The 25373-nt window shown below is 48.2% G+C and overlaps 7 protein-coding genes across 7 annotated transcripts; 3 read left to right on the top strand and 4 right to left on the bottom strand.

The window, feature by feature from the left end:
* Positions 1–3417: 3417 nt before the first annotated feature.
* Positions 3418–3826, bottom strand: Aud_005755 (thioredoxin family protein; the record flags this gene model as incomplete). The annotated part of the gene is made up of 2 exons (XM_043290673.1): positions 3418–3721; positions 3798–3826. 2 exons carry the CDS (start codon positions 3824–3826, stop codon positions 3418–3420), a joined length of 333 nt encoding a protein of 110 aa, XP_043146608.1.
* A 1301-nt stretch (positions 3827–5127) lies between these two features.
* On the bottom strand, positions 5128–7503 carry Aud_005754 (uncharacterized protein; the record flags this gene model as incomplete). Its single annotated transcript, XM_043290672.1, has 1 exon — positions 5128–7503. The coding sequence occupies one exon, from the start codon at positions 7501–7503 to the stop codon at positions 5128–5130; it is 2376 nt and encodes a 791-aa protein (XP_043146607.1).
* A 7817-nt stretch (positions 7504–15320) lies between these two features.
* Aud_005753 (translation initiation factor eIF2B subunit alpha) lies at positions 15321–16442 on the bottom strand (the record flags this gene model as incomplete). The annotated part of the gene is made up of 2 exons (XM_043290671.1): positions 15321–16344; positions 16396–16442. The coding sequence occupies 2 exons, from the start codon at positions 16440–16442 to the stop codon at positions 15321–15323; spliced, it is 1071 nt and encodes a 356-aa protein (XP_043146606.1).
* Positions 16443–16768: 326 nt separating this feature from the next.
* On the top strand, positions 16769–18334 carry nuf2 (kinetochore-associated Ndc80 complex subunit NUF2; the record flags this gene model as incomplete). The annotated part of the gene is made up of 4 exons (XM_043290670.1): positions 16769–16870; positions 16924–17184; positions 17253–18167; positions 18221–18334. 4 exons carry the CDS (start codon positions 16769–16771, stop codon positions 18332–18334), a joined length of 1392 nt encoding a protein of 463 aa, XP_043146605.1.
* A 1189-nt stretch (positions 18335–19523) lies between these two features.
* On the top strand, positions 19524–22190 carry Aud_005751 (AP-3 complex subunit beta; the record flags this gene model as incomplete). The annotated part of the gene is made up of 3 exons (XM_043290669.1): positions 19524–19563; positions 19623–19780; positions 19851–22190. 3 exons carry the CDS (start codon positions 19524–19526, stop codon positions 22188–22190), a joined length of 2538 nt encoding a protein of 845 aa, XP_043146604.1.
* Positions 22191–22936: 746 nt separating this feature from the next.
* Aud_005750 (serine/threonine-protein phosphatase) lies at positions 22937–24018 on the top strand (the record flags this gene model as incomplete). The annotated part of the gene is made up of 3 exons (XM_043290668.1): positions 22937–22952; positions 23011–23244; positions 23306–24018. 3 exons carry the CDS (start codon positions 22937–22939, stop codon positions 24016–24018), a joined length of 963 nt encoding a protein of 320 aa, XP_043146603.1.
* Positions 24019–24367: 349 nt separating this feature from the next.
* On the bottom strand, positions 24368–25232 carry Aud_005749 (rho GDP-dissociation inhibitor; the record flags this gene model as incomplete). The annotated part of the gene is made up of 4 exons (XM_043290667.1): positions 24368–24498; positions 24552–24600; positions 24663–24985; positions 25142–25232. The coding sequence occupies 4 exons, from the start codon at positions 25230–25232 to the stop codon at positions 24368–24370; spliced, it is 594 nt and encodes a 197-aa protein (XP_043146602.1).
* Between the last annotated feature and the right edge of the window lie 141 nt (positions 25233–25373).

Here is a 25373-nt window from a genome sequence, read left to right as displayed (position 1 = left end):
ACCAGGTCGTCTATACGGGGCGCTTAGAGTGCTGGGAGTCAATTATATGACATGCGAGATCAGCATGCTTCAAACGTGCTGGTTCTAAACCGCGATTGCTGCAGCTTCAGAAAATTGAGACGGCCAAGTATCTATATGGGGCACTTCATGACAAGGGGCGCTCTTATGAAAAGAGTCAGCCCAATCTATTTGTTACTAGTTTATTGGAAGTTGTCAAACTCCAAGAAAGCACCGGTGCGTTTGGCCGGATCAGTAGCACGAGAGGCCCCCAATATTAAGGACAGGCATTATTTGGTCCTCCGTAGATATCGGTAACACCGAACCGAAGCAAATCGTAGCTAGTCAGCTGGTGATTCTCGAGGACCAGGAATGTTGTTAGAACTGGATCAACAGATCGGATCGTAGTTGGCTAACGAGGGAACGATGGGGAACAGACTTCGGCACTTAGCGAGTTAGTGCTGACTCCAGGCCTGGCCAACGACCAGAAAATAGGTACCTGGGTTCATTCCATTGGCCGGGTTCATATTAAACAATCAATTCACTTGTGGAAGGCCAGGACCTGGAAGACCAAGGTCTCAGAAGACTGCCTCGGGTCGGAAGTTTTGGCCCAAAATTGTAACTTCGAGACTCCTTTGCAGACCCGCTACAATCAAATTTCAGCTGCGCCATGACTAGGTTGCATGCCCTTTATTCATTGTCTCAAGTTTGTGACTGTGTGCACAGAGGGACTCTGCGCGCAATTTGAGACCTCTGTTCAAAATGAAGTATGCCTGACTGGATACCACCTTTCTTTGTTCGTTGACTTCATTTGAATCTTATCATGAGCCAGATCGGCTGATGGTCTTTGGTTCCACGCATGGAAAACATCTATTCCATGGTTCCATGGCTCAAGGATGCCAATAGGACCTTCTCAGGAACTTGTCAAATAATAGCAGACGTAGTGGAGACCGAATGACTCGAAGCGCGATATGCTAAGTCGAATCTGTATGAGCAAATTTAGCGGGTTGCTAGTTTGCTTCATCAGACAGTTGACACAAACAAGGCTTCATCCTTTTAGTCTAGACGTCGAATGGCCAGTGCGAAGCCAAGGAACTAGGATCGAGAAAGCGCTGTCGGAAAACTTCGGTGTTGGGCCACAGCGAAAGGTTTCAAGCATGTTCCTGGCAGACTGGCACAGTCGTGCAGCTGTGAATGAATGAAAGCCAGTTTTGAAGGGTGTGGGCGAGTCCAAAGCTGATGCCATAACACAGATTGAGTGTTAGTCACTTGTTTGAATGAAGCAGTGTCCAGTGTCATCTGTTGACTGTATTGAAATCCTCGGCGAACTGGAAAATGCACGAGCAAGAGATGCCAATCTTCGCTAGCCCATAAGAGGTCTAGCTCATATCAATCCATTATCAATGGAGATTTGGCTCCTTGACACCTGAGGCCGAGGCACATCCTAGGATGTTCCATTTGCTCGTCTGGATTTATTTTTGGTCATCCACCTGGCCATTTACTCCTTGAAGTAATGAGAGAAGCCACGACTGACAACGACACGAGGTTGAATGCAATCATCAAACTATATGCAGAGTCCTCGTCTTTTTTTTTTCTTTTGTTTTCTTTTTCTCTTTCTATTAGGCTAGGGTTTCCACCTTCCAGTGGACCAGGTACGTATCATCTCCACCCGATCTCAAAAATCGAGATGGCTGGATCCAAATCTCTACAATGCGCCCACAGACTCACGTTCAGATTCCACCTTCATCGGGCTTAGCGAGGGTATCATCATCTTGAACGTGGCTGTCCGAATGGCATATTTGACCCGATTCACATTATGCACCAACCCAGCTGAAGCGTGGAGTCTCCCAGCAACTGAACAGCTCCGTGCTCATTATATTAATTCTTGCTCCACTGTTGCAATTTTTCTTTGACACCATCTGCAGTCTGAGGTATCACCAATCTCTGGGTTTCCTGCCCCAGTATCACATTATCGTCTGTTATATTTACGCCGACTGAGCGGAGTATACCATATCGAAATTTAAAGCTTACCAATATGTCATTCTAAAGTTCGTAGGAGCCCGCATATTGTCTACCTACGACGTTTGATGACCGGGCCTTGACGGTGCTACAGATATCCGAGCATCAACTCTATACTTCTTGAGAATCAGGAAACATTTAAGCTCTAGAACCCAAGGGCTTTGCAGAGCAATCAGGTTTTTTTTAATGCATGTCAGAAATGCACTTCACAACTCCTTCAGTTGTGTAAATCTCCACGAGGAACATTCATAGGAAGAAATTATCACTACGCCTTGAACAGGGTTCTCCCAGCCCGTTGACTATAACTTTCTTTGGGCTGTATACGCCAAGGCAGAGCGCATATCCCCATCAATATAGTGTGGCCAGGTACAGCAGTGACAGAAAGCTTGGTTCCATGCCGCTTGATCGCAGTTCTCAGTGCCGTATTCTAGCAGAACTACCGTGTCCTATCCGGTGGTAATATTCTCTCTCCAGAGGCTCAGCTACAACAACGCCCTCGAGGTTCCAGCAATTTGGGTGTCATATGAAACTTAATTTTGTTTCAACATCATGGGAAGGGTATGTTATCATGTCTATATTCGCACCAAAGCTACTCCCAATATCATGACCATTATGCCTACCTTTGCTCAATCATTGATCTCCATATCAAGTTCAAATGGAACAGTGTAGCAATTACAGTGGGTCCCTCTCATAATGTGGAATAGCAGTGTGCAAGGTATGCTCACCACTATTAAGCACTGATATCTCAATATATCACCTTTGTTATCACTGAGGTTCTGCTTTGAACTTCAGATGTATGACCTCAACTATTTAACCAATTGTGGCACTGCACAAACAGATAACCTCTGTTCCTTGTGAAAAGTGACGGTGTTTTTCAGATAAGTACATTGTCTACAGCTTCTAGCGCATGATTGTACCTGGCCATACATCCATAAAATTATGAAATATTTCTTTCTTATGGAGGCATAGACCTACTGCTCATCTATTCTGTGAGACATCATGATGCAGTTGGTTATTATTGAATGAGCAGAGCCACATCGGAAAGGGTCCGAATTTATCCCAGATAGATGCGACTCTGCGGAGCCGGCCAAGTTAACCAGGCAATGTTATCAGCTCGCGATGTTAAGGAGCAGCAGAGAAACAGGGCCGTCATTGATAACTTGGTGATGCATGGAGTTACATAACCATCCTGTTTGACCTTTCTTCGTCTTCAGAACGCGAGGCCCAGAAACTGCTCCAGTCCCAGAATATAGTAGACTTGGTTGCGATAATGGCATCCTGAATTCTTCAGTCAAGTGAACACCCAAAACGGCGAACAGATGAGACACGGAACAGAAACAATCTATCAAATTTCCCTCATGACTAATCCATTTACAACCAAAACCTCGTCAAACCAAAGGCTTAAGCGACATGCTGTTTGACAGCAGCCTCAAGGGCCGGAGGGTTGGCACCAACAACTTCGTTAACCTTCTGGCCGTCCTTGAAGAACATGAAAGTGGGCATAGCACGGACACCGAGGTCAGCAGCAACTTCAGCGAGTTCGTCGACGTCGATCTCGTAGAACTTGGCGTTCTTGAAATCTTCCTGGGTGCTAAGGCGCTGGAAGACGGGAGAGATAGCCTTGCAAGGGCCGCACCAGACTGCAGAGCAGTCGACAATGACTGGGCCTGAGGATTCTAGGACCTTCTCCGTGAAGACCTTGGCGCTAGCATTGGTGTTAGTAGTCTAACATCAAGCAGAATTATTCAAAACGGATGTATCAGAACTGCGAGAGAACGTACTCAGTAATCTTCTCGACGTTGTGAGACATTGTGGATGTAGGTGAAAATCGGGAGATAGGAGTGGAAGAGAAAGCTCGTTGGCTGATCGAGGAGAAGTGGTTGCTGGTGGGAATACGAGTGGAGGAAGATTGATGCAAAAATGTCGAAGCGACCGCGACTTTGCTTGCCGATCTGAGTGATGTAGAGATGGCCCTGACGGAGGACAGAGAAGTAGGAAGACGAAGAGAGGTCACGGTGAATGATTTAAACACTATGGATGGTCAGAGTATGGTTAGCTCCGAGAGTGAGGGGCTCAAGGAGGGGCGCAAATAGGGATTTTGTAGTGGGATGATGAGCAGCCTCCCAATGACGTGAGCGCCTCCCGGAGACTGAGGATGAATAATCCACAGCCGCGATCACTAATGCAGCGGAAATGTCTCGGGGGCTATGGAAGGAACGAGGTGGTTGTGGCTCAGAACACCTACTCGTGAACGACCCAAATCCCTTAAGTTAACGCGTATTTGGGAATGGATTTGTCAAAGTACGAGGTCAATTGAAATAGTGCACCTTTGCAATAGTCAACAATAATCTATTGGCAGCTGGTGATGCGATGCAACTTCAGGTACCTGTTGGATGTTAGGCTGATGAGGCGAGAAAACGGGTTCTGGGCTTCCAGGTTGTACCTTAAAGAGGCTTAAAGCGGCGCCCCCAGATGACGTGATTCCGTTGCTTACGAATTGGAAACGGTCTGGATCGGACGGCAGCCTCAGGCATCAAGAATCCCACTCAACAATTGACAAACAATCTGTCTACGGAGTAGAGACACAAGATACCCTTGATACCCTGGTCTCTGTCGTCTTGTACAATTAGGTGATGGGCAGCCAATTAGCCATCTAGCGGTACAACGGTAGATGTGATGAGGAATATCCTGGGTATAAATTGAAGTCTGTATCTTCGAGTCTATCTAGAATCACAAATCCCATAATCACACGGACATTGTTCATTTGCAATCGAGGCGCATCCAACTAACTCGCACTCCTTGGGGGTATCAACAAACAAAGTATCTAACTCAAACCTCCACTAAGCCTGTAAACGCTGCCATGGCCACGTCAAGTGTTGGCAAAAGGCTACTTGGCGACGGGGAAATATCTATACAAAAGAAAGACAAAGGAAAGGTAAGGAGCGGCAAGAGTATGTACTCATGGACAAACGTATTAAACACTCAATATAATAGACAGATCAGAAAAATTGGGTATACCGGGTAATTGCTTGACCTTTCTGCGGGCTCATCGGTTGACGCTGCTTCGTTATACACATTGAGAAGCTCTCAAGGCCCGGGCCTGGACATGACTCAATATGCGCGTCCATAGTTCTCATCGTGCATGTATTCATGTTCGGATGGATGTTCTTCTATAGGACTCACTTCCTCGTCGGCAGATATGGGGGACAGTGACTGGATCGACCTCAGCAGAAGGCCTTCGGTTGACTTGGGCCGAATTGTTGGATTCACGACAACGGGCCTCTTCGCAATCTCTGAATGCCAGGTTTCATCTTGTGGTGACGCGTGGACGTTGAAATCCTTCTCTCCCTCGCCAAGGACACTCTTGCTTGGTCTTACATTGTCATCGTAGGTCCCTTCGAATCGAACAAAGTGCTCTTTTTGAGGCATTGCGTCGCCCTTGACCGAGCCCTCGTGCCCTCCTTCGGTGTGGTTATGTGACAAACTGGAACTGCGCTGGATCAGATTGCTCTTCCTCTGAGAAATGCGGCGCAGAAATTGCCCTGACATCCAGGATCCTTCTGAATCAATTGACGCTAGTGATTGTGATAATGGCGCGTTGTCCGCATCCTCCTCTAGACTTTCGCCACCCCACGAGCGATGCGGGGCCTTACTCGCATCCTGGAGGTCAGACTCTGAGCCAGGAATTGGATAGTGAGATTCCACTTGCAGATCGAGCCTGTCATTTTCTTTCCCAAATCCATCGGAGGGCTCCTCCGGAATTTCAGGGGACTGAAGGCGCGAATCTGGGGGAGACAGAGGCTCATCGCCAAAGTGTTCAGTGAATTTGGACTGAGAGCGTTTGATTATGCCAGGTCGAAGGAAAGCTTTTGGAGGAGCGTATGGTGGGGGGCCGGATGACTGAGTTGACACTTTGAAAAAAGATTCATGGGACGTATTGGAGAATTCGGAAGACTGGTCATGGAAACGTTCGCGATATCTCCGTTTCAGACGAGAGCTGCCGCGTCGAAACAGTGAAGCCAATGCACCACCCCGTGTGCTGCTATGATCGGACAGACGTCTCTCAGATTCAACCGTTCTCGAAACATCCGATGTGGATTCTCGAGCTACGCCATATACCTGAGAGGAAGTGGGACTGCTCAACCCACGCCTGGATGGAGACGGCGATAGGGTGGTGTGTGACATTCCCATGTCGTGCGACGGGGTAAAGCTCGGGCGCTCAGCTAACTTGAACTTTGTAACAGAGCTATCGTCGAGGTTGCCAACAACATGGACACTTTCAAAAGATGCATGACGGCTTCGCTCCCTGGAAGCGTCCCGCAACCAGGATCCAGCAGTGTCACCAGATAGATAAGTTTTTGTCTCATCGTTCTTGGACACAGTCCCACTGCCTGCAGGAGTAGATTCAGCATTCTTCTCGACAGTGGCCCGGCCTCGGTTGATAGCGGATGATTCTTGGTCGTCAGCGTGTTGGCGTTGAGACCCATCTTCCTGCTCCTCTTCCCTCCGCTGGCGTTCTGCGCGACGTTGCAATCTGCGACGTAGCCTTTCCTGTTCTTCAATCCTTTGCTTCTCCTTTCGGCGACGATCCCTCTCAAGCAGCTCCCGCAATGCACTTGCATCGAGACTATCAGCCAATGCGTCCACACGCTGCTTCGAGTACAATTCCTCTTCCGAAAGGGACAAATTTAGGGCGTTCTCCTTGCGGCTTGATACCTCGGCTGATTTCTGACTTTTGGCAGCCGAGCTGCGCGACCCTTCCACATATCGAATGATAGGACGAGGGGTCCAGGCAGCCAAACTGTTGACCTTGAAGGTATACGATTCAGAGAAATCGGATACAGACGAGGCAGCGGAATCGCGCACAGGTAAACTAATGTCCGAGAGATGACGGTCGGACCGCCGGCTATGAGCTCTAGGAGCCCGTCGTGTCTCGACAGAGATTCTCTCTCCTGGCAGTGTACCGGGCCGCCAAGGTATGTCAATGGGGGTTGAGGCCATCAGCCGAATCTCTTGCTCCCGTGCAATTTCGTATGCCTTCCGCTTGCTCAGTTTCTTCTTCAGGACTGCCGGGCCCTTATCGTTCTGCTTCGACTTCAATAGCGAGCCGTTCCGAGAGATCGAAGATTGCTGGTTGTGGTCTGCACCAGGATGAGAGATATACGACTCTGGAGCTCGGTCTATTTGGGAGTGTAACTTTGGCAGCATTTTGACGGGGTAGGCTTGCTCGCGGTGTACAGATGATGGGTGCAACGGTTGGACTGCTGCTTGAATGGATTCATCTCGGAAGGGACTCGAGGTATCTTCGATAGGCTGTGAATGGCGGTTTTTTTGACGCTTGGACTGTTTACGGGACGGCTCTCTGCCCACCGAGGAGTCCACGAAGCTTGGGCCATTTTCGTACGACACTTTCAAATTTGCGGCATCCGGAGCACCTAGCTGGATAGTATGCCGCTTGTTTCTGCGACCAAAAGGCCATATCGCCATGGTGCCAGTTCAGCTAAGTCCGTTGTTCCCCCGTCGTGGGCGATTCAAAGGTTGGCGAATTCTTTGTGAGATATAGGAATGTCGCGAATAAGTGAACTCATTTGGAATCATGGGGCAGGTGAGACACGCGATCAACGGGCGAAGGAGATATCCTAGAGTCGTGTATAGACAAACGATATCAACTGGCAGATAAACACGTCTGCATCGATGTTCGGCTGGTATTTAGATTTTCAAGAGTGGTAGTTTATCACGAGGTAAAAGATTGAGACATCCCAGAAAGTCGGAATGAAGAGGACGAGAAGTAAGGATAGTCTGGCGTAAAGAGTCAAGTGATGTCTCAAACGAAGCAGAGGGATTTGGAGTCCATCCGCAGAAGAGAGGAAACCTTCCTCACGATGATGTACGGAAAACTTGGGTGGATATATCAGCGCTGTCGTCACTTCTGTCAGGAGGCAAATTGAATGGTAAAGCTAGGTGATCTGCCGAATGGAGGCGACGCCACATGAAGTTGCAGAGAAGTAAGAAGTTCAATTCAAAGGCAGAGTTTAGAGAGTCAATCAGGCAAACAACCAAACGAGAAATAGGGAAAAAGAAATGTCTATCAATAATAGCTGTTATGGGTGATGTTTTGATAGAAGAAGAGAAGAAAGGAAAAGGAGATCCACGGACTGTCTTCCTGGGGAGTCCAGGCTGTGTAAACCACTATCTATCTACTCCGTACACTGCTAGGGAAGGAGTCTAGGGCCACCTACAAAATACCTATCTAATAGTAGCGGGGGCCGAGACAAACAAACCGCCCTTTTTGTTTGTCGACCCAGAGGATCGACTTGGCTGGTTAGCGGTTACACCAACGGCAGAGGACCACTTGAACCAGAGAAGGATGTTATGGTAGTGAGGTATCGTTATTACAGTTATTATTATTATTCTCAGTAAGGTAGGTATCATTAATTCTGTTAGCATCGGGTGGTGACTGATCCATATTGCTTTTCGATCTCGTTATGACTGAGATTATGCCTGCTGAAATTTTGATGCATCTATCCGCTCAGTCAGGTCCCTTCTTATTTCGTTCTGTCTATTTTCTTCCGTGGATTTGCGAGGAACTTCAAAGATGTCAAGTTCAATGAGTCAATTATTATAGCGAAAAAAGAGAGAGATGATCATGAAAATTTTCTTCAATGTGGGGAAATCCACCGCCAGAACGGCCACATGGACATTGGCATCGACGCCCAAGACCCCATTCTGATTGTGACCTTGGGCTTGGACTAAAAGAGTAATGCGTAAGGTACCTGCCTTAGGTACTCTTTAGCACACCATCACACTGAGGTGACCGAGGAGTTACTCCTCTGATTATTATTCTGTAGTAATGTGGGTGAATCTATCAACATTAATCACAGTCCTAACCTAAGGTACAGGATAAAAATCTATCTACGCAATACCTGCAGAGTATCTGGTGTTACTGTCTTAATTCACCTTAGTCTGATAAGGTAACCTGTGAGCAGGAAGTTTTATTACTCTGTAATCTGTATGCGTTGTACGCCGTACCGACTCCACATTTCATTTCTAGGATATTCTTAGAAACAGTCTCCAAGAGTACATGATGAGTGTTGCCTACAGGTACCTAAGTAGTACCTTACTTGGGGCCGTACAGATCCAGGATAAGTTGTAAGACACTTGTAACTTATGGAAAATTTGTTGTCAATATTACTGAAGTCAAGGAATAATATCCTCCGTCACGGGTCAGCGCTCAAGGCAAGAGACGCCTCATCAAGCTTTGTGTCTCAGATGGACACCAAACAGCAATATCACCTTTGGAAAATACGAAGTAGCATCTAATCATTGATCTCGGCCTTGGTGTGGATTGACTCGTGTAGTCGTATTGGGAACCTGGCTATTGATGAAAAGTGATGTCATGGTCAACTACTCTGCACTGGCTAAACCTAGAGAGGTATTATTGCGTTCTATCATCTATGTCATCGCAAGGAGTAAGACAGAGCACTAACACAGAGTTAGATAGGTACCCGACAAGGGCATGATTCACGTTCATGGATCCATTGACGATCGACAATAATATTGCTGCGGTCTGAGGAGTGAAGGGAATGGCGCTTGCACAAGATGGCCCGTAGTGAGCAATGATTCCTGACATGTCGATTTTCTATAATGAAAAGCAAGTGATTGATTCAAGCAAGTCTTCCGGAAAAGATTGCTTTTTCTTAATCCATTGGATTGGATTCTGCGCCGCTTTTCACAACTAATGAAGGACTCGCGATGCTGGCTTCACATACATTCTCTGAGTACATTCTGAATCCTTCGACCTATCTACCAGGTTACCACATCTTTCAAAAAGTCAATCAGTAATCACTGATCAGCGAATTTCCCTGACTGATTACTTGTCAACAGACTCGACCCTCAGCATGGGATTCGGATCAAGTCCAGCCCACTTTCTTTCCCAACACTAGCAAGTACGGAATAGTCATTTGTTGGTGTGATATTTCAGAAACATTCAGTTATGGACTCTCACAGCAAACGGTGTGATATAGAAAGATATGAGCATAATCTAAGAGGTGATTGTATTGTCTAATTGACGGTCATCAGATTTTATTGGATGGAAGCAACCATCCAAGTCCATCATAAGTCATAACAACCTAGTCCAATAATGGCCGGAAGTTATTTGCGAAACTTCGTTATCCATAGATCACCTGCAAGGAGGCCATTGGATTGTTGACCTCTCAAGGTTGTTTGGCCAGAGTAAACATTGTTCAGATATTACAATGGCAGCGAATCACAATAGGTGTAGAATTAGGCCAGTGGGGAATTTTCAGCCACGAAATTGGCAGTTGACTTCGTGGCTTAGGATAGTCCAGTCTAGGGACTATGGAGAAGAAATTGACTTGAGCACCTCTCAAACTCTCAATAATTCAAAGTCTTAACGGAGTAACTAATCATAAATCAACAATAACTGGACTAGCTGAAAAATAAGGTATATTGCCATGGTCAGATGCAGGCTGCAGAGAAATCTACAGAAGGCATGACTATACAATTAATTTTACCTCAACCTCGCTTTACGAGAGAACATACAGCTGCGCGTCTTCAAAATTGTTCTGGCGTACTCCATACATGTGGATGCTCTAGCGGCACTTCCGTCTTGGAGACAGTAGCTCCACTTTATGACAGATTCGAAATTTCGATAATACGGACTACATACCTCAATGGAGCTTGCTCAAGGCGGGCCCTTGCAGCTATGGTTCAGTGTCATTACAGGCACACACAGAAAATACCTCCAGACTCCAAAGTCACACACAATCCGCCAAAATTAAGATTGAGTGTTTCTAAGAGATCGGATTAATATGTAGTACTAATAATTCTTGACAGAGTGCCTCGAAAAGGTACCACATTCAATTTGCAGACAGCCTTCAACTCTCTTCACTCACCGATTGCAATGTCTCAGAAGCTGCCTAGAGCCCATGTAATGGCCGGGTCTAGACATCTTCTAGCACCTTGTTCTTAAACAAATGAAATGAGTGGAGATGTACTGATCGTAAATTGTGTTTACTCCTTGGACGTCACGAGGGATGATACGGTGACAATAATTTCAATTACTGTCTCTTGCACAAAAATATGAAAGTCTTGTCCCTCGGAAACGCTCTAGCTACCTCAGGACTTACAATCCGATATCCAGCCATGATTCCATCGAAGGATCCTCATCGTCTGAAGAACCAGCTGTTCAAAGGAACCGAAAGTCTCAGAAAGCTTGATTATTAACCCACGTTCTCCAATCGTCCTGCCGACTCCAGACTCCAGGGTAACAGAAGTCCACCTATCATTTGCAATTGCCGAGTCAGAAATCCGTGATTAGTACTGCCAGATCTGAGATGGGAATCCTTTTTCTTCTCAGTTCATTTTGCGAGTTTGTAGGTCTACACAGTACACCCCAGTGGTCCAGTATGGCTGCCATCTGTGAAGACCGTTACGGTACCTTACTCCGTGCTGAGTCCATCCACCATGCAGAGAATATGAAAGTTATGGTATCAAGTACTAGGGTTTCTTAAGAACTGTTTCTCAAATAGTTCCTATCAAGAACGGTACACATGCTGCCTATAAGTGGACTACTAGTAAATGAGAAAAGTCCTACAGCCCAAAAAGCTGGCCACCTGCATTCGTCGAGGATGTTGAATCAAAGCCGAAGGGGACCACGTCTCGGTGCAGAATTCTACTAAGGTATGTGCTCCAATGGCGTATGGGCGGTCCTGCAACTTTCCAGTCACACCGCACTGGGGAGAACATAAGAGACGTCTACTTTGTGAAAAGAGATGCTGGACAGTCAGGGAACCAACAAAGAGTGCAGGAATGCATTGTCAGAGGCTATATACATACACCAGTAGGTCTCCGACATGATCTAGAATACCCTCTATGATTGAGCCATAAATCAAAGTCTCAGAATAAAGATCTGACTTCAGCGACAAGGTCAACTTGACGCATGTACCTAGATATTTGAAGTGAGCCACCCAGGCAAGAGAACCTTACAGCCTTGCCCCTAGCAGCAAAACATAAAGTACATATACATCACTGGGAGCAGGAGACAACACTGACTGATAACGGCTGCGCTAAGAATCTCAGACAGATTTATGAATCCAGCAACAACCCCACACGTGGCACTTCAAATGCCGCTCAAAAGATTTCAATGACCGTGAACCACTTGGGCTTCGATTGACAGGGATATACATCCAAAGACGACAACTCTAGATAGACAGCTATGATCTCGTAGTATCGATGCATGCGCTACTGGGTGGCCCGCTTCCTAAGTCGGTTTGGTTCACGTTCCAAAACACGATACCGACGGCTCACGTGTCGACCGATAAGTTTTCGAATCGACCAGGGCTCCCCGTGGTATTTTTGACTGCCGGTTGGATTAACCTTGTAAGAGGAATCTCTTTTTCGTTCTGTTTCTGAGTAGTCCACTTGTTGTGGGAGTCGGAACGGGGTTGTCAATGACTCGGCGCTCATGGTTTGTCAGGAAAGCTCGGCTTGCACTATAGTGGACGTGGGGTCAAGGGTAGGTGATAAGGTGCTCCGTAGGATGTACACCGAGCGAACGGTCGGACTTCAGTATCTTTGAAACCGTTGGCTTGAGATCTTGCAGAATGACGGAGCCTCTCTGTAGCTGCGTGAGCTCTGTTGGGATTGTTCTGGTGCTCTTGAGGTAACCGAAAGAGGTGTCACTCGACAATACCTTATAATGTGGACCGTTAAGACAAGCGTCTGCAAATGACGCGTCCGTGGATGATATTCAGAAAGCTAAGCACCATTAGGACACTCAGATCAACTGATTCATTCGGACTCTCGTTACAGTTATTTACCGCGCCGAAGCCCTGACCTAGAGAGTCGACAAGGAGAATCTATCATCTAAGAGCTCTCTGGTACATGAGGTCCAAACCGTAACCTAACTTCAGTTGAGAATAGGGCCCTCAAGTAAAACTTCAACTTTTGATCGTTCTCTCATAGCTTCCTGGCGATGAAGCAACCCCATTATGTCGAGTCGGAACATCGGAGTCTCGCAAGGCGCGACTCTGGGTGGAGGGTGGAGGGACCAGATCCACGCCACAACCAATAAGAGACTGGATTGCTTGACCCTAGCACGACGAGGGCCTCTGATGGGCACCTGCTCGCTCCACTATAAGCGGGGCAATAGACCTTTTGTAATAGTTTCTACTTTCTAGAAGGATAAATCATCGCTGGCTCTGACAGTCAAGTGACACTCATCGAGGCTTGGGTGTCAGGAGACACTCAGGATTGAGTAAAAGTTGAACTTGGGCCGAGGCCTTGCCTTTAGACCTCTGCGCTCTAAACAGCGCGAAGCCCTAAGCTTCGACAATTTGCCAGGATGGTTACTCACGGCAATACCTAAGGGTAGTTGACTATACAAAGGCCAGATTGGGTGGCAAAAGCCCCGCCAATCAATGCGATTGCCTATCTGCATGAGCCCGATCTGATATGAGTTGAGAACGCAGAATCAATCAGTAGCGTGACCTCGCTCAAAAGCCAGTCAATACCACACAGTGGACGAGTCGAGGGGAAGTATCCATCCACGATGGATGTTTGCTTCCAATGAACATACTCCTCCTCCACCGCATCACTTCTGTAGATGTCTACCTCTCTCCTTAGCCTACACCGCTCAATGGAATTAAGCATGGCTTTGACTTCGAGCTAGATAGGACACATCAAAGGACGCTTGACCGTAAGGATACACTCGCTCAGGCTGAGATGTCTACCACACATATGGGCCACTATGCGGCAGATCATTGCATTATGTTCGTTTGACCTAAATAACTCTTACTTTCTCAACTGTATCATCTGCCTTGCGCCTGAATAACCGTAGTGGACTTTATCTTTCCTATTGGCCGAAGTCGACTCTGTAAGTACCGTGGACAGTTGGTACTGTGGCCCAAATGGATGTATACCCTCCTCTACCTTGAAGGTAAGCCACAGTAGTTACCCAGGAGTCATTGCTCTCACAAGATCTCAAAGACCCGATAACCCCGCCTGGTTACTCTACTCCGAAATCCTGCAGGGATCTCCTTTTTGTTTCGAAGAAAACAAATCGCAGCCTGTACTACTTGCTGGCTCTCTTGGGTCTCGATTCCTAGTGAGATCGAATAGGGAAAAGTTGAACGTGACTCGCATATAAGTGCGAAGACGACCCCTCCCACTCATGCTGATCTCTCCTAACCTCGATTTACCAGCCTTATCATTGTTTTCCAGTCTGATTCTGTATAAGCTACATTGATTCATGGCTTTCCTGTGGCTATTCGTAGCTTTCGGCTACCTCCTACTCTATGCCTTTGCCTCGCTACAAGCGCTTCAAGTACAGACAACACAGCTCAACCGCATTGTGGGTTGATTCGGGCCGAATCGCACGAGGTATAGTTACTGAGAAACGAGAGTACATGACGGCCATTCTGGCACCGCCCGTTCGAATCCTTGTTATGGAAGCAGCCTCTGTCCTGGTCTTCGCCATCCAACCGAGCAACGCGAGGCGACACACCCTTGGCAAAATGCCACTGCCGGTCGTTCAAAGTGAGATCGAAGAAAGATCCTAAGTGCGTCGGGAGTATCCGCATCTGCAGCACTCCGTTGAGAACATTGTGGTTGAGAGAGGATGTTGTCAGTGACACGGAACTCGCTCGACGCTCGTTGATGAGAATATGTATTTACGATTTGATGATAATATGAGCTTATGAAAGAATACGATGGCTCTGATAACAGTTGTGCCGGGGGAATGCTACCCGTTATTGAAGACTTTAAGGCAAATGAAGACCTCCGAGTCTGTTGCGATGGAGTATGAGGGTTCATCACAGGGAGCATGGTTGATATGAAGTCTCATGTCTCGGAACTCGAGACAACTTTGCGAATATCCAATTCATGGCTTTTGTTATAATTCCTCTTCATGATCCGGTATTCCAAAGCATAACCAGCTGCTTTGTATTGGCATAGAAGGCCCTGAGGCCTATGGTATGGTGTCAGGTTGATAGATTACTAGGTATTACCACTTGCGCCGTAGTCGGTCGACCTTCACGAATGGACTCATGCTGGCAACATAGGGGTCATACTCTGACGCCTTACATACAGGCCATATTACCGCGGACCACACGTACAAGTCACATGCCAATGACAGCGCAGAATAATTCCATGTGGTCTTTCTAGCGGATCAGTTGAGTTCTATTGAAAAGATTGTACGCTGCAAATACTTTTCGTCCCAGCCGCAAACGCCTCGCGCCTCTAACGATCATTATTTCCAGGATGGGTAATAGAACGAAACAAAATCAAAACCATATCTTGATTAGTTCTTCGCTGACCGCACTCGGCGTTAACACGCCGCTATCCGTGATCAAGGCGGAAATCAGATGCGGCGGTGTGAAGTCGACCACATCAGAACGGCCACCGCCTTTCGAGCCCGGAGAGTCAATTCCTGTTGTCTTCTGCGATTCGGCCGAAGGTTGCTTGGCTTCGTCTGCGATATCTTCCTCCGTCTTGAAGTTGATAACATGTTGCTCGATAGGAAGGTCATACTGTCCAAGAGGGTAAGATCGGACAAACTTGTGGCTCTCTGCAACCACGTAGAAGGGCTTGCCCATTGCCTTTGCAAGAAGACCAATCTGATATGTTCCCATCCGCGACACAATCCCCCCGTTCTCGACCACACCTTCGGCACCTACAATCACCATGTCGGCTTTACCAAGAGAGTATGCCACCGCCGACTCAGAGATTGTGGCCACAGGTACACCCTTCGCCCTGAGCGTGCGTACTGTCTCCATACCCTCTGGCTCGGCACGAGTTTTCTCAACATCGCCATTGGCCGACGAAAGGACGTAAATGACTCGGAAACGGACAGCAGAGGGACCGCCCTTCTCGTCGGCTGCCTTCTGCAACAACGAAGCGACGACTCTCGATCCACCGTTTGTAAGAACCGTAGATCCATCCCGAATAAAACCTCTGCCGAACGCAGCAATCTTGTCTCGACTTTCCTTTGCTCGCCGAATGAATAACCGACCGTTCGACAATAGATGCGCCCTGATCGCGTTGAAGTCTCCCGCCGGTCCCAGCTGTCCTGGCCTTTGTAAAGTTGTAATCAGATATCTTTGAAATAGATCGGTTCCGGCCGAAAGACCGATAGGGTTAGGGATCGACTTCTTCAGGTGTGCGGTGGATTTCTCCAGCAGATCGAGAGTCTCTGATATCGTGGACGAGGGTGAGTGAGTAAGTAGTAGAACCAAAGCCTCAATAGCGGCAATGGGCATGGTCAGGTCTGGATCGGAGCGTAATAATTCATTATATGTCGCGACAATGCTGCCGGCCAGGTCAATAACTGGAATATCTCGACTCTTGTGCAATGCTTACTCGAACGGTTTCGATGGATCTGACATGGTTGATGTGCTGCTCGCCATCGTGCTTTCCTTTACTGGCAGCCGATATATATCGATCCGGCACAGATAGAGCTGTTTTCGACTTGCGCCGCGTCTTTGACGAAATCTACAGTCCGCTGAGCTGGAAAGAGTCATCAAAAGAGACGCAGAGTGGGTGTTTGCAGCGTTTGCATACTATGCCCCTCACAACCGGCCCTAGTCCGCTTCTGGTTGCCATGTGAGGGCGTTACAGTAAACAGTCATCACAACATTAAGACCCGACAGCAAGCAACTCGCAGCATCGTCTGTTTCGTCCATTTCAGTCCGCTTGTTCAAGTGTCTGAATATCTAAGGGAACTTATGACAGAATGGCATATAATCATCGAATGAGCCAACAGTTTCATGGCACCCAGCAACATCACAATCGGGGCCGCAAGAAAGAGGATGAAAATGATGCGTTGATGCGCCTGGTTAGAAAGACCTGTCTTATGTCGGCTATGCAGGATGCTAACTGTGCTAGTAGCCTGATAAGGAAATTGCAGGTTGTATCAACGATATCGGGATCCCTTTCACAGCTGCCGACTTGATCAAGCCGAATCCTCAGCAGATCCAGATGGTGTTCGAATGGTTCGCAGAGCTTCTCATGAATACAACCAAGGAGACAGTAGAGCCAGCAATGCGCGCCGCAGCAGAAGATATATGCGGCGACTATCCCGACATCGTCCCATTAGAGACACGCAATCTCATGGGTTTCTTCATCAGCCTTCGCAGGCTGATGATGGAGGTATGTCGAATGAGAGTGTAATGGTCGCATGACAGAGGTCCTAACCTATATTCTTATAATTCAAATAGTGTGGTGTCAATGACTTCACTTTCACAGATCTGACCAAACCTACGCATGATCGACTGATCAAGATATTCTCCTACCTCATCAACTTCGTCAGATTCCGGGAGTCGCAGACCCAAGTCATTGATGAGCATTTCAATAAAACAGAGAAGACAAAGGCACGCATTGATACACTGTTTACGGAGAATCAAGAGATGGAGCAACGTCTTGAAGAGATGCGCCGGAGTCTGAAAGCCAATGAAGCACAGGTTAAGGAAAAGGCCAGAAGAAATGACGAGCTGAAGGCGCGACTGTTGGAATTGCGACGAAATCAGGAAAGAGTTGCCGAGACCCTCGAGAGGGTCAAGGCAGATAAAGCTCGACGACAGGCACAATTGGAAGAAAAGACAGAGAGGAGCGTGCGCACCAGACAAGAAGTCGAAAAGCTGCGACCCTATGCGATGCAGAGTCCAGTTTCACTACAGTCTGCCTTGACCGAGCTGTCGGAGAACCTGCTTCGAGAGAAGGCTCAAATCGATGCCATGGAGAAAAGAGCAAGAGCACTGCAGACCTCTTCTGACACATTTACCGTCGTTGGAAATGACGTTCAGGCTTGCATCAAGCTACTCGAAGATATATCTGTTGAACTACAAAAGGAGGAAGAGGAAGAATCGCGGGCGTCGAGGAACAAGGAAGCGATTTCCGAGAGGGGGAACAACGTCAGAGAAGTGGAGCAGACCGAGAAACTGCTGCAGCGGCAGCTCGCCCGGTGGAACGAGAGGATTGAAGCCTTGCGAAAGAATGCCCAAGAAAAGGCAGAGATAGCTCAAGCCCGGATGGATGAGCTTCGCGATGTCCAGAAGAAGCTTCGTGAAGAGCGGGCAGAAAAGCAGCGTGATATGGAGAGACGACGAATCAGGATTGAGCAAACCGAGAAGAAGGTAAGACTCCGTGCATGGCAGCATACGGTTTTCTTATGCTAATGGTCGTCTAGATGGCCGACCTCAAAGAAAATATTGAGAATGAGATCCAAAGTGCCCATGAGGAATACTTGAAGCTGGAATCGCATATCAAGCTATACATTACGGAAATGGAGAAGTGTCTTTGAGTCGCAAGGTCTGGGGTTTATCGTACAGGAGTTAAGGCTTGGTTCTAGGATACCCGGTGGGTTGAGGCTTATACTTTGGGATCGAGGTCCATACGTTTCTTATTTGGGTTTTTTCTTTTCAGCTTGTTTACATGGTCGTTGTATTTTTCGGTTGTCTAGATATCCAGAGGCTCTGCGATCATGCGATTGCTGTCATCGAAGTCAAACCAGCGCTGTACAATTCGTCTCACAGGCACGCTTCGGCTACTCCAGATACCTTCTCCTTCCCCTCTTCGAGTAGCGCCATTGAGTAACGGTACTTCTACATACCACAAAGCCTCACCGCACTCGATGTCAACAGACTCCGTGGCACCTCCACATTCACAAAGAACCAAGTCCATGGCTTCTTTGGTGCACACTTCCACTGCTGTTGCGAGCGTCCGTGATAATCCTTGGGCAGAAAACTCCGAACTGGGGAGATGCAGTGCTATAGGATTCAGCACGGCCATCAGAGGCCGCTTATTAATGTGACGGTCACTGGTCGATGTCTCTTCTAGGTGAGCGCGGGAGGATAACACGGAGATAAAGGCCCGGAAATGCTCCAGTGTCGGGCAGAAAGCAAGTTGGATCTCGCTTGATCTGGAGAGCATCCCAAGAGATTTTGAAAGTAGCGCGTGCTTCGCGGCTGTATCTTGAGCATGACTCGAGACATCATCGTAGAGTTGTTCTAGAAAAGCTTCTCTCGTTGAGCATATGACTAGCACAGTCTCATTGGCAACATTGCTGAGAAGGTGTTGCAGGAAATCCGTCACTCGATCACAAAAATATACTCGACGACTTGTCTTCATCACGACGCACACGGTAATCAAGTAGTCACAAGTATTAACTTGACCATTGTCAAGAATCCCCTAGTCCATCAAGTAACAAGTCCTATCCACGCGTGCTTCATATAGCTCTTCGTTTCAATTGTGCGGCCTTTGTGAGAGAGACAGAATGAAGATAATATTGGATGGCGGGATGGCGGGATGTACCGTTCTCGCTTGCATCATCCGCAGGCCTAAGCTGTTGATAGCCAAGTCACCCGCACTTCTTCCGCTGATCTCCATGAAACCTTCCCCTCTCCTCTATCCACGATTTTCACGAATCGAAATCTTAAATTGATCCTGCCGCGTGCGCCCGCGAGGGCCCTGCGGATTTTGACAGCTACAACATGGAGACGATCTCCAGGATTTCCTCAATGCTGGAAACAGGTAACTTTCTCGCCGAACGTTATCTTCCGCCCTCCATTACTGATCATTGTCTGGAACAGCTCGAGAACTAACCATGGAGGCAGCTCAGTCGGCCGCTTTAAGCAGAGGGTCGAGTACAGGTTTGGTGTCTCGCAATCACAGCGCTTCTCAAATTAAGAAGCTCCTGGAGAGCCGCAATGACCGCGAGGTCCTGGATGGCATGCGAAAGGTGATCTCCGTAAGTCTTGGGCAACCCAATCAAGCTGTTACTTAGTCTGACAATGTGTCTCGCTGCGTGACTCTATTAGTTGATGTATTCGTCCGAGCCTTCCCTTCCTTTCTTCTCATATGTCGTCAAGAACGTCGCAAACACGAATATCGAAGTGAAGAAACTGGTCTATATATACCTGGTTCATCATGCGGAGACGGAGCCAGACCTTGCGCTTTTGTCAATCAACACAATCCAAAAATCGCTTACGGATCAAAACCCCCAAGTACGAGCAATGGCTTTACGTACAATGTCCGGAATCAGAGTGCCGGTCATCAGCCAGATTGTTTCCCTTGCGATCAAACGAGGTTGTGGTGACATGAGCCCTCATGTCCGTAAAGCTGCCGCATTGGCCATACCGAAATGTTATCGCCTTGATCCAAACTCTCTACCCCAGCTGATCGGCTATGTGTCTACTCTACTAGGCGACACTCAGTACTTTGTCGCTGGGCCGGCTGTGTCCGCATTTCTCGAAATTTGTCCCGATCGGATTGATCTGATTCATAAACACTATCGGAGCTTGGTCAAGAAGCTTGTGGATATGGACGAATGGGGCCAGCTTGCGACATTGCGCCTCTTGATCTTTTACGCAAGAAAATGCTTTCCCCGGAAGACCCAGAAAATGAAGCGCGCAGTTTCCAAAGGATTCTACGACGACGAACAAGTTGGTGAAACTCAGGGCGATGGCGAGGAATATGAGATGCCCGTGATAGATCCCGATTTGGAGCTACTATTCCGGTCTTGCAGGTTGCTTTTACAGAACCGCAATTCCGCCGTTATCGTCAGCGTTGTCCGTTGCTTCCTATATCTTGCTCCACCGGAGTATCTTGCTGCTGCTGTCGGTCCTTTGGTTGCTCTCCTTCGAAGCCCCCAGGATATACAACACATTGCGCTTTATAATATTGTTGTCGTCTCCTTGAAACACCCAAAGCTGTTTACCAAGTACGTATCTCACTTCTTCGTGCATGCTTCAGATCCGCCTCACATATGGCGTCTGAAGCTCGAAGTTCTTACAATTCTCTTCCCACACTGTGGTTTGCATCTCAAGGGTGTGATCATTAACGAGCTGGAACATTTCTCAAATGGTGCGAATGAAGACCTTGTCCGTGAGAGTGTTCGCGCCCTTGGGCGTTGCGCGCAGAACGACCCCAACACTGCGAAGTATTGCTTGGTTGTTCTACTCCGCCAGATCACGAGCCTTGATGAGACTCTAGTATCAGAGTCCTTGACCGTGATTAGGCATCTGATTCAACAAGATCCGGCTTCTCATGAACGAACAGTTATCCAGCTTGTGAAGCACCTTGGTTCGTCCAGTAGCCCGGAAGCCAGAGCGACCATAATATGGCTGGTTGGGGAATTCGCGGGAGTAGATCCCAAGAGGAATATCGCACCAGATGTTCTGCGAATTTTGGTACAAAAATTTGCGGATGAGCCAGAGCCTGTGAAACAGCAGATTGTTTTGTTAGGTGCGAAGGTATATTTGCACCACCTGCTACGAAATCCTCCAAAGCAACATGCAGAGACCCCGTCGGTATCGGAAACCGAAACAAACCAGGATCATAATGAGTGGGCGGATGATGCCGCTAAGGAACCAGAAGTCAACGAGGGCAATGAAGAAGACCAGCGAAAAGGAGAACCGCAACAGGACCAAATTACTCTCCTTTGGCGATACATTCTCCTCCTTGCACGATACGACTCCTCCTATGACCTTCGTGACCGAGCTCGAATGTTAAAAGCCCTCTTGGCCAACCCCTCTTCGACTGAGCTCGCGAATCTCATTCTGCTAGCGCCTAAGCCTGTTCCACATGCCCCAAGCCCATCGGAGACGCGAAAGGATTTACTTCTCGGATCATCCACCCTTATCGTGGGGCCAGATGCTGGTCCTTTTGGGTTGAGTGGCTACCACGATCTTCCCGAGTGGGTTGAACCGGGACAAGAGCCAGACCCCAGCCTCCGAGAATCTGAGACGAAGCCAGAACTGACCGATAAAGCGGCTATGACAGCAGGTGAAAGGCTTGACCGGGCCCTGATGGAACACGAGAGCAATGTTGCAGCCATGAAACGACAACAAAACGGTCACGCAAGAGCAGGTGCTTCTGCGGTAAAGTCTAAAACCCTTGATCAGTGGCTAGAAGAGGAGTCTGAGACGGAGGAGGAGGAAACTGAGTCCGGAGAAGAAGTGACGGGCTCGGAGGAAGAAGAGACCGAGGAAGAGACTTATGATGGCGACGAGGAGGAAGATGAGGAGGATGAGGAAGAGGAGGACGAGGAAGACGAGGGAGACGAAGAGGACGAAGAAAGCGCTTCGGAGGACCAGCAGGAAGCCCGACAGCTTTTGTCGCATGATCAGCCCGGGGCTCCTGGGTTACGCGGCTTCTAGTGTGTTGCCCATATTTTGAATGTCATTGGCTTTGGAGTAGCCTCTTGGAGATTCTCAATTGATGATCTATATGTATATATGGCACGATACCGCAATCTGACATACAATGGACTGATTGGATAGCATAAATTATACTACTTAGACGGTGCCTACGCGTGCGCTGTGAGCATGGATCCTCACTCGTCGCAGTGTTACATGTCCAAGTCAGGGCAAGGCAGCAAGGCAGAAGGACCTCACGTGGCGAACTAACCTCTTAGGGCTGCCTTTAGCTTTGATACGACGAAGCAGGCGGTATCCCGAGGCAGAATGGGAATTGACTACAGGCGTTGATGGTTGATGGCCTGGAGCAGTTGTGGATGGTTGATGATTAGTAACGGTGCTGTGCGTGTCTAGATCTGTTCAGCGAGGAGCTAACTAGATTGACGCCAACTGACCGATGGAAACTCAGGAGGAGTGCATCCATATCACCTACTGAACTCCCTACTCCCCGTCATCGCGGATCCAGTCAGTGCCGCACACGCTCTCTTGGTCTGTCGGCCATGATGCCAGCGGTTGCAAGAACACTTCAGATCATCCCCTTTTCGAGTCCGCACTCATAGTGTCCTCTCTCATTTGTTCCTCTTTCTCTTGCTGGTTGTGGTTATTTCGAACCTTATCTGAAAAGTTTGGCACGTGTCCATTCCTTATCGTCTTTTCTGTATCACTACGCGATCCTTGGGGGCTCACTCGGAGCCAATTCAGCCGCAATGCCAGGGTTGCCGGGTATGTTGACGTCGTGCGCCTCGCTTTCTCCCCCCTGCAAAGGCTTATCATTTGACAGCTAGCATCGACCTGGACGAGTGCATCGAGCGGCTCTATAGGAAAGAGTTGTTGGCAGATACCGTGATTGAAGCAATATGCGCCAAAGCTAAAGAGCTGCTCATGAAGGAGAGCAATGTGGTGCATATCAGAGCTCCGGTTACTGTTGTGGGAGATATCCACGGGCAGTTCTTCGACATGATTGAGATCTTTAAGATCGGGGGGTTTTGTCCCAACACGAATTATTTGTTTCTGGGTTAGTTTCAACGGATTGTTCGGTTTTAGGGAGATGCAGTGCTGATGGTTCCTTTGCGTAGGCGACTACGTGGATCGCGGTCTGTTCAGCGTCGAGACGATTTCCCTTCTCGTTTGCCTGAAGCTACGATACCCCCAACGCGTTCATCTCATTCGCGGTAACCACGAATCGCGCGGGGTCACCCAGTCCTACGGCTTCTACACAGAGTGCGCGCGGAAATACGGCAACGCCAACGTGTGGCACTACTTCACCGACATGTTTGACTTTCTCACACTCAGCGTAGTTATCAACGATCAGATTTTCTGCGTACACGGTGGCCTTTCACCCTCGATCCACTCGATAGACCAGATCAAAATTATCGATCGATTCCGCGAGATCCCTCACGAGGGTCCCATGGCCGATCTGGTCTGGTCCGACCCCGACACCGAACGCGACGAGTTCTCGCTATCACCGAGAGGAGCAGGCTATACATTCGGTGCGCAGGTCGTTCGGAAATTCCTCGAGGTGAATAGCATGTCCCATATTTTGCGAGCGCATCAGCTCTGCCAGGAAGGGTATCAGGTTCTCTATGACGACCGTCTGAGTACGGTGTGGAGTGCGCCCAACTATTGCTACCGGTGCGGGAATCTCGCCAGTGTTCTTGAAGTAAGTGACACTGGGGAGAGATACTTCAACATCTTCGATGCCGCGCCGGAGAACGATATCCACCGCGGAGAACAACAAGCGCAACAAAACAAGGACGGCCAGAGTCCTGTGATTGATTACTTTTTGTGATACCCTTTTATTTCCGTATTCGTTTTTCTTTTGCATACAGTGCTTCCCGAGGCAAAGCTTGGAGTCTGGCACCCGAAAGAGCATTTATAGATGGCATTGATATGATGTAACAAAGATGTTCCAGATGAGGCGTATACCAAATGTAAATCAATTGACACTCATGTGTATTTTCAATTGTTTAAGTAAGACTTTTGTCAGAACGACAAGATCGCAAATCCTGTCGTGTAGATTTGAATGTCCAAAGATTTTGACAAGGAGATTCGTCCAACGCATGTAAATTTTCCAAATGTGCTGATAATGGTATATTCAAAGACGAGACATTATATAATCGATACCGTCAAAAAGGAGCCTACCAATCCTTTGCAATGTCGAACGACCATTCGAACTGGAGATGTGTCTGGTTGTCGTCATCGACAAACTTGGAGACAGCGTTGTAGTGTCCTCTGGCGATCATTCCCGAGGGGGCCTCTTCGGGGTTGACTGTATTCAATGAGCACCAAGTCTTGGATGCACTTCAAGACGGAGTGACTTACACTTCTTCTCGTAAATTGGCTTGTCCGTGGTGCTAGGGGCATAGCTTCCCTGAGAGGTAAGGTTAAACGACGCACAAGGCGAGTTACGCTTCATAGATCGGTATTACTCACTAGCATCTCCTGGTCTTTGCTGACTCTGAGTCCCCTGCGCTTCACCACCTGGAGATACTTGAGACCACTCAGGACCTCGTGGTGCACCTGGAACTGGACCTTGATGCGGAAGGTCGCTCCCTCCTTGATCGTGAATGGCTTGTCCTTGAGCGCCTCGAGGGCACCGGGCGCGGACAGCTCAATAACCACGTCGGGACGGCCCTCGACTTCCAAGGCGAGGGACTTGATGATGCATTTTCTGGGGTCGTTGGGGTCTCCGATCGGGTTGCCGGTGTTGAGGCCGAGGGAGGCTTTCCAGCGGTTCAGGGATTCGTCATTCTGGTCTGTCCGGGGTGTGGTATATCAGTATTCAGCTTGCACTTCTGGGGCCTTGAGATAGAGGCGGGCCTGCGGTAAGGGGATGACTGGTAACCCTGAATGCAGGAAAGGATTGCCGGAAAGACTGGCATGAAAGAGTAGTGCATAGAGCCTCAACATACCGAGTTTTGTGTATTCTTCAATTGTCTTCTTCTCTCCTACCTTGAAGCCCTCGGTCTGCGAGGCAACGAGATCATCGTCGTGTTCAGTCATTGTGAGTTTAGCTGTTGTTTGTTGACGGACTTCTTTTGGCGGGGTACCTGAACCAAGGATGGTGGCACTAGAGAGGGGGCCGCGGATAAGAGCGGGTGGGTATATATATATATAAATATAAATATAAATATATATGCAATT

The sequence above is a fragment of the Aspergillus udagawae genome (assembly GCF_001078395.1).
Source record: "Aspergillus udagawae IFM 46973 DNA, scaffold_4, whole genome shotgun sequence".
Taxonomy (NCBI): Eukaryota; Fungi; Ascomycota; class Eurotiomycetes; order Eurotiales; family Aspergillaceae; genus Aspergillus; species Aspergillus udagawae.
This window is presented reverse-complemented; position numbering and strand designations above follow the sequence as displayed.